At 38.3% G+C, this 12965-nt stretch overlaps 1 protein-coding gene across 1 annotated transcript in view; it reads left to right on the top strand.

The window, feature by feature from the left end:
• Window positions 1-11802, top strand: part of LOC127644143 (neurotrypsin-like) — a 65643-nt gene extending 53841 nt beyond the window's left edge. Inside the window, exon 13 of the mRNA XM_052127170.1 lies at window positions 9204-11802. Coding sequence (XP_051983130.1) covers window positions 9204-9511 — 308 coding nt within the window. The 3' untranslated portion in view covers window positions 9512-11802. The remainder of the gene's footprint in view (window positions 1-9203) is intronic.
• Window positions 11803-12965: the final 1163 nt, after the last annotated feature.

The raw sequence follows: 12965 nt of genomic DNA, 5'->3' as shown, positions 1-12965 counted from the left end.
ATCTTTATTGAACACATTCCATTAAACATTCAGAGTGCTGTGGAAAAAGTAAGCAAACCCTTGGATTTAATAACTGGTCAATCCTCCTTTAGCAGCAATAACATCAACCAAGCGTTTCCGGTAGCTGCGGATTAGACCTGCACAATGTTCAGAAGGAATTTTGGACCATCCAGAAGTCCAGTCACTGGACTCTGTTGCTGATGGCACGCTGCACAAGTGCTTGTTTGTAGCCTGCTTAGGCTGCTTCGCATTGCTTATTCTTATTCTCAAATGTTCATCGTTATTCATTGTTCATCATTATATCCTTTGTCATTTTACCGCATTTTAGGTTTTTCCGCTATTCTACTGATTCATCTGCGTGTATTTTACCTGTTGCTGCTGGCACCTTGCTAGAGTCTGTGTTTGTAGCCTTCTAGTTTTTATCGTTATATATCTGTTTTCAGCCTTTAATCCTTAACATCTGCCATTTTTAAGCACGCATCGGGTTTTCCCTCGTATTATTCTCTTATCGCGATTCAACTGCACACATATTCCACCTGCACCGCGTTCTATTTTTATCGCGATTAAACTGCGTGCATTTTTTTTCAGCGCGCACAGTTTTTTCTCCTCTGCGGTACATAGATTATTGCATCTGTAGGGCTCACAGTTTAGGAGAGGGTTTGGTTATTAGCAGTTATTAATAATTATCATAGATAACTATCAATTATTAAAATCAATAGAACATTGATTAGAATCAATTTGAGCTTTTTTAATCCTTTTACAACAATCATCAAAGATAATTGTCAGTTATCATAATTAATAGAATATTAATTAGGATTAATGTCGACGGGGCACAACCCTGGAATCAGGGACTAATAACCAAGACAGTACAACAGTCTCAATATTAGATTATTCTCTTAGGAAAATTGATGTCCGTAGATCAGGGGTGCCCAATACGTCGATCGCAAAGGCAATGCTGGTAGATCGCACAAAATTTAAATGTACTTTCGTTAAATTTTTTTAAAAATAAATATAATGTCTTTCCTTCTTTTAGTTTCTGTCTGACTTGCACTTCACAAGTAAATATTGACCAGGCGAGGTTTTGTTTATTCAGTTGCCATGACAACTAGGTTTGCGCATACGCGCCTTCCAAGGACTTCTGAGAACAGAGCACGAAATTGCGATGCTACTGTCCGGATTAGGCAAAACTGTCTTGGCACATTCAGTGCAAGTCATCAGAATAAGATAAATGCCCTGGCTATTGTAATCTATTGTGCTGTAGGTTGGGTTTAGTTTAACTGAATGATATCAACATTGAACATTGAACAGGAGTGGTGGTGGCGTAGTGGGCTAAAGCGCATATCTGTTAATCAGAAGGTCGCTGGTTCGATCCCCACAGCGACCACCATTGTGTCCTTGAGCAAGGCACTTAACTCCAGGTTGCTCCAGGGGGATTGTCCCTGTAATAAGTGCTGTAAGTCGCTTTGGATAAAAGCGTCTGCCAAATGCATAAATGTAAATGTAAACATTCTTATATATTTTTTTATTAATTAGAAGATTAATTCCATGTAGGGATACATGCAGTAGTCCCAACAAGCATTTTCTTATTTTAAATGAAACTGTGTTTTTTTTTAGTTGGTAGATCTTATTGAGTTCGTCATTTAAAAGTAGATCAACGAAGGGTTGAATTAGAGCACTGGCATCCCCTGCCAGCCTTTGACACATGTGTATGCAAAACAAACCAAAACACTTCTCTCTTAATTATAACAAAGTTTATTGAAAATATAATATCTATTAATAATCAATACAGTCAATAAACTTCTGACATTCAATTACAAACTAAACAGTGACGTGATTAGATATGGTAACCAAAATAAGCCTAGAACACATGAGAGGACGGTATGTGTGTCTGTGTGTGTGTGTGTGTGTGTGTGTGTGAGAGGAGTGACACGCACGAAATGGCAGACGTGAATCTCGTGGAGGGTACGTCATGTGAGATTTCCGGTCAGAGAGTATGGCCGCGAATGTGGGCGAAGAGAAGCCGGTTAATGCCGTCTGCCCGTTTATAGTGTGTCTCCGCTTGCACGATAACCTGGGGACAAAGCTGAGCTTTATCACAAAGTTATCTACTAGCAAATGTTTGTGAGGGGTCGCGCGCGCGTGTGTTCGCGTGTGCGTGTGTGGTTAGTACGGCAGACAGACAGACAGACAGAGAGAGAGAGAGAGAGAATAAAGTGGGGGCGCTGAAGCCGGTTTCGCCATCGTGGGAGAGAAGGCAACTGTTCGTTTATCATTCAGAGATGTGGTGAACGGCTCGTAACCCGTCCCGCGGCCTTTCGTCCTTTAATGGATAAACACTGTGTGCCGGTCTCATCCGCGATGGCGTAAATACACAACAGTCCAACGTGGCTGGATTACAACTCAGCAAACTCTCATTTGTGATACCAGTGTTACATTAATACCTTGAGTATTATTAGCAACAATGAGCGAACTCGGCGGTCCGTAAACTGTACAAACAATAAACTTTATTCACAAGAATAACACACCTAAATATCCTATCTCTGCCCAGACATTAACCTCTTACTTGGATTGCTTGGGGACGCATGAGGAACGTGTGTTCATCCATCGTTTGACTCAGACTCGGTTCCTCGAGGCCCGGCTGATTGACGGTAGGCCGTTTCCTCGCTCTGTCGGCAGGCGGTAAGGCTGCTGATTCTCGGCGGGCTGGCTGAGAAATCAGCGACGTCAACTTGATTGAAGAGGGAAGGGAATTCTTCCTTCTTCACTTCTGCAGGCAAACGGATGAAGATTGCTCGGCGGTCTTCTTCAGATCCGTTACAGTGTTCGGTGGAACACAATGTAATCTCAACTCGTCCAGCAAGATGGAGATTGTATGGCTGCAGTTTCAAGTTGCACGTTACTTCCTTGTGCAACGAGGCATCACCTGAGAGCAGCGATTAACTGCGTCTATGCACGACGAGCACAGTCACTGGAAGCCAGGAACAGAACGATTTCCGATGTATTTCTACTGCGTTCTGTTGAGTGCCTCATCCAATAGGAGTTGAGAGTTCGATCCTTTGGAATTTCACACAGTTGTAAAGTGAGCAAGGCTTCTTGGGATTTGTAGTCGGTTTTGTACTCCCTTTGTTTGATTTTGACGTGGTTTATATCAGTAAGATGTATGACTTTTTATGTTTTTGTGGGCCTCAGTCAGACTTTACGACTGTGTTAGGCCTGCCTTTGTCTTGTATCTGAATACATGAGGCCCAACACATCTATCTCAAAGCACCGCTTATCAAGAACAACCAACAACAACCAACAATTGCGTGAGGGAGTCACATCAATCTCAAATCCTCACCCTCACCGCTCAGGAACAACCAACAACAAACAGTTTGCGGTAAGTCATGGCATCCGCTCATGTTATTTCTTCCTGCATTGCATGTCACATGTTTACAATAGCCTCCTCCGTCAGCAGTGAGGGATTCACATGTGATAAATTTAAGGAATTAGTCAGGCTGACGGAGAAGGTTAATGAGTTAGAGACTCGCATCCAAACGCTTGTGGAGGTCAGTAAGAAAGAGAAGCCGGTAGATACTGTTTCGGATGCGAGTAGTACAGAGAGCAACATACACACTTTGGTTCCATTGCATTTGGGTGACGTCTTGGCAGCATACTCGCTCAGCAAAGAGACACAACTCTCCCGTTCCTGTTAGGGTTTCCAATCGATTCTCCCCACTCAGTGATAGAGCCCTTGTTATTGGCGATTCTATTTTAAGGAACGTGGAAATAGAGACTCTAGCCACTATTGTTAATTGCATTTCGGGGGCCAGAGCATCTGACATCAAATAAAATTTACAAGTGCTGGCTAATGCTAAATGTACATTTTCTAAAATTGTTATCCATGTCGGCACTAACGATGTACGGCTTCGCCAGTCAGAGATCACTAAAGATAATGTTAAAGTGATAAAGCGGTAAATTTGCAAAAACGATGTCAGACACTGTAATATGCTCTGGTCCCCTCCCTACTCGTTGCAGCTGAAGAATAAAACAGGATTCATAGACAATTGGAAGAGTTTTTGGGGTAGACCTGACCTGCTAAAGAGAGACGGACTCCATCCCTTCAGGGATGGTGCCACTCTCCTCTCTAGTAATTTGGCTCATAGTCTTAATAATGATAGTATTTGACTAACTGGGGCCCAGGTCAGGAAGCAGACAACTGGTTAATCCGAATGTTTGCTAGCTGTCTTGAGATGTCACACAGGTCACATAAACTACAACACATAGAGACTGTATCGCCTAGATGTCTCATAGACACTGTGTCTGTTCCCCCGAACTACCAAACACAATACCCTCACTAAATGATTTTGAAAAATTTTTTTATTACGGTCAAACGTGAACAAAACAAACAAATTAAAAATACACATCATATAAAAATAGGGCACTAAACATTAGATCTCTTTCTACCAAAGCACTAATTGTTAATGAAATGATAACAGATCATAGATTGGATGCACTATGTTTGACTGAAACCTGGCTTAAACCGGATGAATATATTAGTTTATATGAATCTACTCCCCCAGGTTATTGTTATAAATATGAGCCTCGTCTGAAGTGTCGAGGAGGAGGTGTTGCTACAATTTACAGTGAAGTTTTTGGTGTTACTCAGAAGACAGGATTTAAATGTAAGTATTTTGAACGAATAATGCTTAATGTGACACCGTCAGATATAAATAAAAAAATCTCTGTCATCTTTTGTCCTTGCTACAATGTATAGATCACCCATGCCTTATTCTGATTTCCTTTGTGAATTTGCTAATTTTTTTATCAGATCTTGTAGTTACTATAGATAGAGCTTTAATTGTTGGTGACTTCAACATTCACATAGATAATGAAAATGATACATTGGGATTAGCATTTATCGATATTCTCAACTCACTTGGAGTCAGACAAAATGTAAAAGGACCAACTCATTGCCATAATCATACGCTAGATTTAATTCTGTCATATGAAGTTGTTGTTGATAATATAGAACTTCTGCAGCAGAACCATGACATCTCGGATCTTTACCTCATCTCTTCTATGCTGCAATCATCTAATGTTACTCAATCTACACCATGCTATCGTTCAGGTAGAACTATTCTGTTGACCACTAAAGATAGCTTCACTAATAATCTTCCAGATCTATCTCATACACTCAATAAACCCCAAAGCCCAGAAGAACTTGATGAAATAACAAAAAATATTAATGCAGTCTTCTCTAGCACTCTTGATATTGTTGCCCCACTTCAAAGAAAATTAAAGAAATAAGCCCTGCACCATGGTACAATGATCACACTCATGCTCTCCAGAGAGCAGCTCAGAAAATGGAGAGCATGTGGAAAAATACAAAATTAGAAGTATTTTGTGGTGCATGGAAGGATAGTGTCTGTAGCTACAGGCAGGCACTAAAAGCTGCCAGGTCAGCATATTTTAGTAAACTCATAGAAAATAACCACAACAATCCTAGATGTTTATTCAGTACTGTGGCTAAATTGGTTAGGAATAAAGCCTCAAAAGAACCAGATATTACATCGCAGCACAAGAGTAATGACTTCATGAATTTCTTTACATATAAAATTTAAATAATCAGAAATAAAGTTGGAATTATGCAATCATCTGTCATAGCACCTCAGAAGACAGTGTCTAATAATTTTCCTCACGTGCAACTTCAATCCTTCTCTGTCATAGGTCATGAAGAGCTAACAAAACTTATCGAAACATCAAAAGCCACAACATGTATGTTAGATCCTATACCAACTAAGATCTTAAAAGAGGTATCTCCTGTAATTTAAGAACCTCTTCTTAATATTATTAACTCCTCGCTATGCTTAGAACATGTCCCAAGAAACTTTAAAATGGCAGTTATCAAACTGCTTATTAAGAAGCCACAACTTGATCCTGGAGAACTGGCTAATTATAGACTGATTTCAAATCTCCCGTTTATGTAAAAAATACTAGAAAAGGTAGTATCCTCCCAAATATGTTCATTTCTACTGAGAAAAAGTATATTCGAAGAATTTCAGTCAGGATTTAGGCATCATCACAGTACAGAGACTGCACTTATCGGAGTTACAAATGACTTGCTCTTATCATCTGATCGCGGCTGCATTTCTCTTCTAGTGCTTCCAGTGCTTTTAGATCTTAGTGCTTCATTCGACACGATAGATCACGACATTCTCTTGAATAGGCTAGAGAATTATGTTGGCATATATGGAGTTGCATTAGCATGGTTTAGGTCATATTTAGCAGACCGCTAACACTTTGTCTATGTAAATGAGGAATTGTCAAACCAAACAAAAGTAAAATATGGAGTGCAACAGGGATCAGATTTAGGGCTTCTGCTTTTCTCCTTGTATATGCTTCCACTGGGAGATATTATCAGGAATCGTGGAATAAGTTGCCACTGCTATGCTGATGATACACAACTTTATATTTCTTCAAAACCTGATGAGATTTCACAATTCTCGAAATTAGCAGTGTATCAATGAAATAAAAGATTGAATGGCCAGAAATGTCCATCTACTCAATTCTGACAAAATAGAGGTACTAATTATTGGACCAAAAAAAAAAAAAAAAAAAGCCACTACAATATAATCTGACTCTCGATGGGTGTACTGTTACATTATCTTCAAAAGCGAAGAACTTAAGTGTTATATTTGATACCAATATATCCTTTGAAAATCAAATTACCAATGTTTGTAGAACAGCATTCTTCCACCTAAGAAATATTGCTAAATTAATGCACATGCTCTCTTTATGCCAAAAAACTAATTAATGCGTTCATGACCTCAAGACTAGATTATTGTAATGCATTACTGGGAGGATGTCTAGCAAGATCAATAAATAAACTTCAATTGGTTAAAAATGCAGCAGTCAGAGTGCTAATGAGAACCAAGAAATATATCATATTAGCCCCATTTTATCATCGTTACATTGGCTACCTGTTAAATTCCGTATTAATTAAAAAATTCTGTTAACTACATTGAAAGCTTTGAATGGTCTAGCTCCACAGTACTTAAGTAACCTTCTACCATGCTATATTCCATCACATTCATTACGATTGCAAAATTCTGGCCTGTTAATAGTTCCTAGAATATAAAAATCCACAAAAGGAGGTAGATCCTTTTCATATTTGTCTCCTAAAGTATGGAATAGTCTCCCTAACACTGTTCGAGATGCAGACATATTCCCTCAGTTTAAGTCTAGGTTAAGACTCCTCTATTTAGCCAGGCATACAGCTAATTTATCCTCCAACCCACAATTAGGCTGCTTTAGTTTAGTCTGCCAGAATCAGAAACCAGAAACATTGATCATGATTTATAACTCTGCAATAAATTGAATGGCATCTATGCTTATATTATTTTATTTGTTTCCCTGTCTCAACCTCTGGACTCCTATCCTGAGGTCACCAGAACCGGCTGGATCCAGCACCATTCCTGCTTCGTGTTGGACTCCACTGCTACGTGTCACTGAAGGATGATGACTAAATGCAGCCGGTGCCAGACAAACATCACTTCAGTCTATTATGATGGACTTCAGAGGATGAACTGATGCCAACTCCAACCATAAGACATGGGATACTTCATATGCCATTGTCTGAACCTTGGATTTAGGATGGACCTGTAACGAATGCGGGAAGCAGGAGAAGGCAGACAGGGGTTGCGGATCCAAAAGCAGGTTTTATTTAACAAACTAGCAAAACAAACAAACACAAGAACAAAAGAACAGTCCACGATGGGAAAAACTTAACTAAACACAAACGAACACACAGCGGGAAGAATGAACACGAAGGGCAGGAAACAAGGGCAAATGTACCACAGGAAACCAGACATGAACATTCAACAATCGACAGGGAGTGAACAAAAAGCAGGGCTTAAATACACAGGGAGTGATGACTGGATTAGACACAGGTGAGAACAATGAACCAAAATGGCAGTGCTGATGGCAGGTGGATAGTGGGAACTGTAGTTTTAGACAAGGATAGTGAAACACGGGGCGGACAACAAGGAAAACGTGACATGGAGCGTGAACGGTGACGGGTGAAATGGAAAACACGGAGCAGACAAGGAAACATGACATGAACGTGAATAGTGAGACACAGAACACAGGGTAGACAACAGAGGAACGTGACAGGACCACACCGAACCTCACCGAAATGACCAGCCAGGTTGAACTCCGTTTCACATCCCTGATGGACTATGATCTTGAAATGGAATGCATAGACTAACAATTGCCAACAAAACCCTTCATCAGTCAATTAACAAGGACAATTGCATCTATGTGAATTTATGCAGTTAATCCAGGATGGACTTCAAAGACATTGTTATTAATCTTACAGTTCAAACAAAATCGATGTTTAAACACTGACCCTTAACACTTACTTAGTTTAATAATTTTAAACCATGATTTTAACTATACATAAGTAATATTTGTATGTTAGTCAGAAGGGAACTGGCCCCCACAGTGAGTCTGGTTTCTTTCAAGGTTATTTTTTCCAGCTTGCTCACTGGGGTTATTAATACAATTATTATTTAATTACTTATTTTTAAACACAATTAACAATCGTATTTTATCTAATTACACAATGATGATTCATCTACATTATAGACATTACAGTTGTATCGTCTGTTAATGCCTGATCTTCTGTAAAGCTGCTTTGAAACGATGTGTGTTGTGAAAGGCACTATACAAATAAAATTTGCTTGACTTCCTTACAGAACTGCTTCAGCTCAGCCATATTATTAAGATGTCTGGTGTGAACTTCTCTCTTGAGGTCATTCCACTGCATCTCTATTGGGTTAAGGTCTGGGCTCTGACCTGGGCACTCCTAAAGGTGGATAATTTTTTTTAAAGCCATTCTGTAGTGGATTTCCTTATATTTTTAGGGTAATTTTCCTCCTGCATCACCCAACTTCTACTGAGCTTCATTGCACAGCCACCCCGACATTGTCCTGTTGTATAACTTAATAAACATAGGAATTATTATTATTTTCTTTTCATGTTGCAGTAATGAGAATTGAAGGTTAAATGTGCACACATGCCATGAAAATAATGAAAAATGTAAAAATTCTTAATGGCCCTTTGTTTCTTTTGATTTTGTAGTAAAACAGGACCAGGACATTTTCATTACATGTTTCATGAGAATTAATCTATTTGGATTTTCTCTCCCTCTCCCCTTTTCTCAGGTCGTGCATATTCAAAAACACTTCAGCAGGCCTCAATTTCTATGTTGAGCAAACGTCAGTGTGAGCAACACTATTCTGATCAGTTTACCAGTAGAATGCTGTGTGCTGGCTCCTCCTACGATGACCACCGTGTGGACAGTTGCCGTGGAGATAGTGGTGGTCCATTAGTGTGTGAGAGGGCAAGCGGAATTTGGGTTGTATATGGGGTCACATCTTGGGGTCATGCTTGTCGACTGCAAGACGCACCTGGTGTGTACACCAAAGTGTCCAGCTTTGTGCCCTGGATTAGGAAGGTCATTGGCCAATAGTATTTCATGAAAACTGCAGTCAACCAATAAAAGACATTGTGACAATGCGGACAAAGGAATGATGCGCATTTATAAAGTAAGAGCTAATTATGTTTCAGATAATAGTTTAAAACTCTAGCACACACACAAAACACTAGCATAAAATGAATCTAGTATTCCAAATATGTCTTTTAACATCAAAGAAAAAGCTGCTTATTGCCTTGTGTAATAATTTGCACCTGGAATAAATAGTCATCACAAAATTTTATTTTTGCACCGAAATGTTTTGTAACAGTTGTAATGGACCATTATTATAGCGATGCATCCAGCAGTCTTAATTTGGTATCATTTTAGGTCTTCATTCTTTTACTTTGATTCTTTTTCTTTATTTTGGTGTCAAAATTGAAACACTTCTAGGTTGAAGGGACCATCATTTTGAGTGTGGAATTAATCACTGAGGGCGGTAATGGAAGTGTGACTATTTTACTCTATAATCCGTGCCATTAAGCGACAAAATGGGATGAGTAATGTTCGAATTTCATGTATAGAAATTTGTGATCATTCTGATGGCTTGAAATCACATAAAAAAATTCAGAAGTGGGAAAATTCTGGATTTCATGCCAAGAACTTTGTTTATTTTACACTCCTGGGATACGGTTACCATGGCACTGCTAAGTAACCAACCATATCACCTCATCATCACATTAGGTGACATCATTACTCCATCACATGTACAATGACATAATTCGTTATAGGTCAGATGTTCGTGATGATAATTGGACTGGGGCTTGCACATCTTAATGTAAAGAAAAAAAGGATATCACATACTAGTCGCAAGTTTGGACACCAGGCAGCGTGGTGGCTCAGTGGTTATCACTGTTGCAAGAAGGTCCTGTGTTCAAGTCCTGGGGTCTTTCTGTGTGGAGTTTGCATGTTCTCTCCATGTTTGCGTGGGTTTGCTCCGGTTTCCCCCACAAGTCCAAAAAACATGCAGGTTATGTGAATTGGCGACTCTAAATTGCCCTGTGTGAGTGAGAGTCCCCCAGCCACTGGGGTTGCGTCAGGAAGGGCATCCAGCATAAAATTTAAAAATCATATATATATGTGGACTATCACAAAGTGGACCCTGCACCTACGTGGGACAAATGCTAGCAAACAGAGAGAATAAAAGTAAAGCCATCACATCTATGAAATCCCACAAATGGAAATATACGAATGTGTAGTGACCACACATTTTAAACCAATAAACTTTTTTTTTTAACTTCCTTAAAGTAGCCACCCTTTGCCTAGATTACAGTTCTGCACAATCAGGCCATTTTCTCAACTAGCATCATAATGTGTTTTTAATCAGTATTGGAGATCTCATGTATGCTATGCACTTAGGGGGTTTTCCTTCACTATATGGTTTAACCAATATGGTTTAATCATTTAAGCATAAGCCTTTAAATCAAAAGGTTTTAAATATAATACATTAAAAAATAAAACATATATTCAGTCAAGCGTGTCCAAACTTTTGACTGGAATTGTGTTTGCTTAATATCTTTACAATTTTCAGTTCCACACTCTCTTACAGATGCCAGAGAATGGAAATTTGGGAATTGTGTGCAATGTAAACTGTTTTACACATTTAGATCATGTTACAAACCTCTTTGTTTTAGATGATTAGGAGCATATCTTGTCTAAACTATTAAGGATTGAAATTAGACAGTCTGTTTAAGTGTGTCATTATTTGGTTGTAAGCAAACATTGCTATCATTTTGCTGAGCTAATGCTATAATTAATTATCACAAATATGTTTTCTATGTGTTATGATGTTTTTTAGTATACCTCCATGAACATGAAAGTAGTCTTTAGACCAAATTATTGTCCCCTTAAAAAAAACAAAACTATTTTTGATCTTTGGGAGAGAGAGAAAAAAACAACAACTGACTAAACTGACAAAATAACGTTGTTATTTTGCACAATGTAAGGTGCTGGAGTTTAGCTGCACTGCAAACTTTAGTATATTTCATGTTTTTCTAATACATTAATCAGTCATGTTCTAATCTCCTGTTAATTAACTGTTCATTGAAAATAATAATAATAAACAAATAGTTGTTTGTTCACACAGGGTCAATAAATTCAAAAGTTTTTTGGTTGTGTTTAGTATTGACCCTTGTATGTTAATATATTTCTGAACTTGGTATGATTTTTGCATAAAAATCGTTTGTAACGTCCTGTGGCATGTGATGCACTATTCATGAGGGCTGAAGTGTCATTAGCAAACAAAAATGGAAAATGTTTGGAAAAAAGATGTACAATTGTCTTGTTGCCTCAGTTTGGAACATTAAACGTGTTCATTGGTAAAAACATTTGTCATTAGTATTGGTTAAGAATATACCTTATTTTGAAAGGACTGTCAACTTGTCACAATGATTTGATCACTGGGCTAACAGACAACTATGAAATGAGAAGAAAAGGAGTAAAGAAAGGGGAAAAATGGTTCAACTGAAGGAGAGTTTATTGGACAAGTTTGTTAAAATCAATAGACTCATCCATGTTTTCTTTGAAGAAGTCTCTAACTTAGAACGAATATCTTAGCTTTAGTACTTACGAATACAAACAGAAAAGCTAAACTTTCCCAGCTTTTCAGCAAGTCCAGCTTGCTTTGTGTGTGTGTGTTTGTGTTCACACAGTGGTCTGAATCAGTGTGCACAGGAATTGCATTGCTGTGTTAAAGCATACTTTTTAAAAAGTCTGTTTACACAACACTGTAACAATCAGAACACATGACCATTGTGTCTCTGTGTGTGTGCGTTGACTGCATTTTCAAATGCATATAGTTTAAGCTAATCTCTACGGAGACAAGTTCATGATGAGAAAGACTTTACCATTTTAAAAATGTAATTAATGCAGATGTTTAGTATTAATCTGATGTTCACTGCATGGTGAAGTAAACAAAAATTCTATCAGAATTTTTTCACTAAATGTAATAACATGCAAGAGCTTTGCAGAAGCACAAATCCAGTAATAAATTGTAGAATTGGAACCATATGTATAATATAAATCTATAGTTAAACATGGAGTGGGGAAATAGAATAACATGATTTTGAATGGAGAACAGTAATTTCCAAGTTCTCTAAAACTCCTTGTCCTGTTACATTGTTCTGGCTTGCAGCACCAATCAGGGAAAGAAAGACCTATTCTGCCAAAACCCGGGGGATACTTAGTTTAACCTATAAAGGGGCAGGCAGGATGTTGCTATGGTTGGAAGAAATAAGGGGCTTAACTCCCATAATGACCAACTAATGTATTTATATTGTATGGATGACTATTCACTTGTAAACTAAAAAACGAAATAAATCCTGAAATAAGAAGTTTGGGCCTTTAAAAAAATAACTGCAAAAATCAATCTATTTCTCATTTACTGATCTGTCGGGTGTCATGTCATACCTCTTGAGCTCCCTATCTTCTCCTGACTGGCAGTGTCTTTATT

The sequence above is a fragment of the Xyrauchen texanus genome, chromosome 5 (assembly GCF_025860055.1).
Source record: "Xyrauchen texanus isolate HMW12.3.18 chromosome 5, RBS_HiC_50CHRs, whole genome shotgun sequence".
NCBI lineage: Eukaryota > Metazoa > Chordata > Actinopteri > Cypriniformes > Catostomidae > Xyrauchen > Xyrauchen texanus.
The sequence above is the reverse complement of the archived record's forward strand: the minus strand, read 5'-3'. Positions and strand labels throughout refer to the sequence as shown.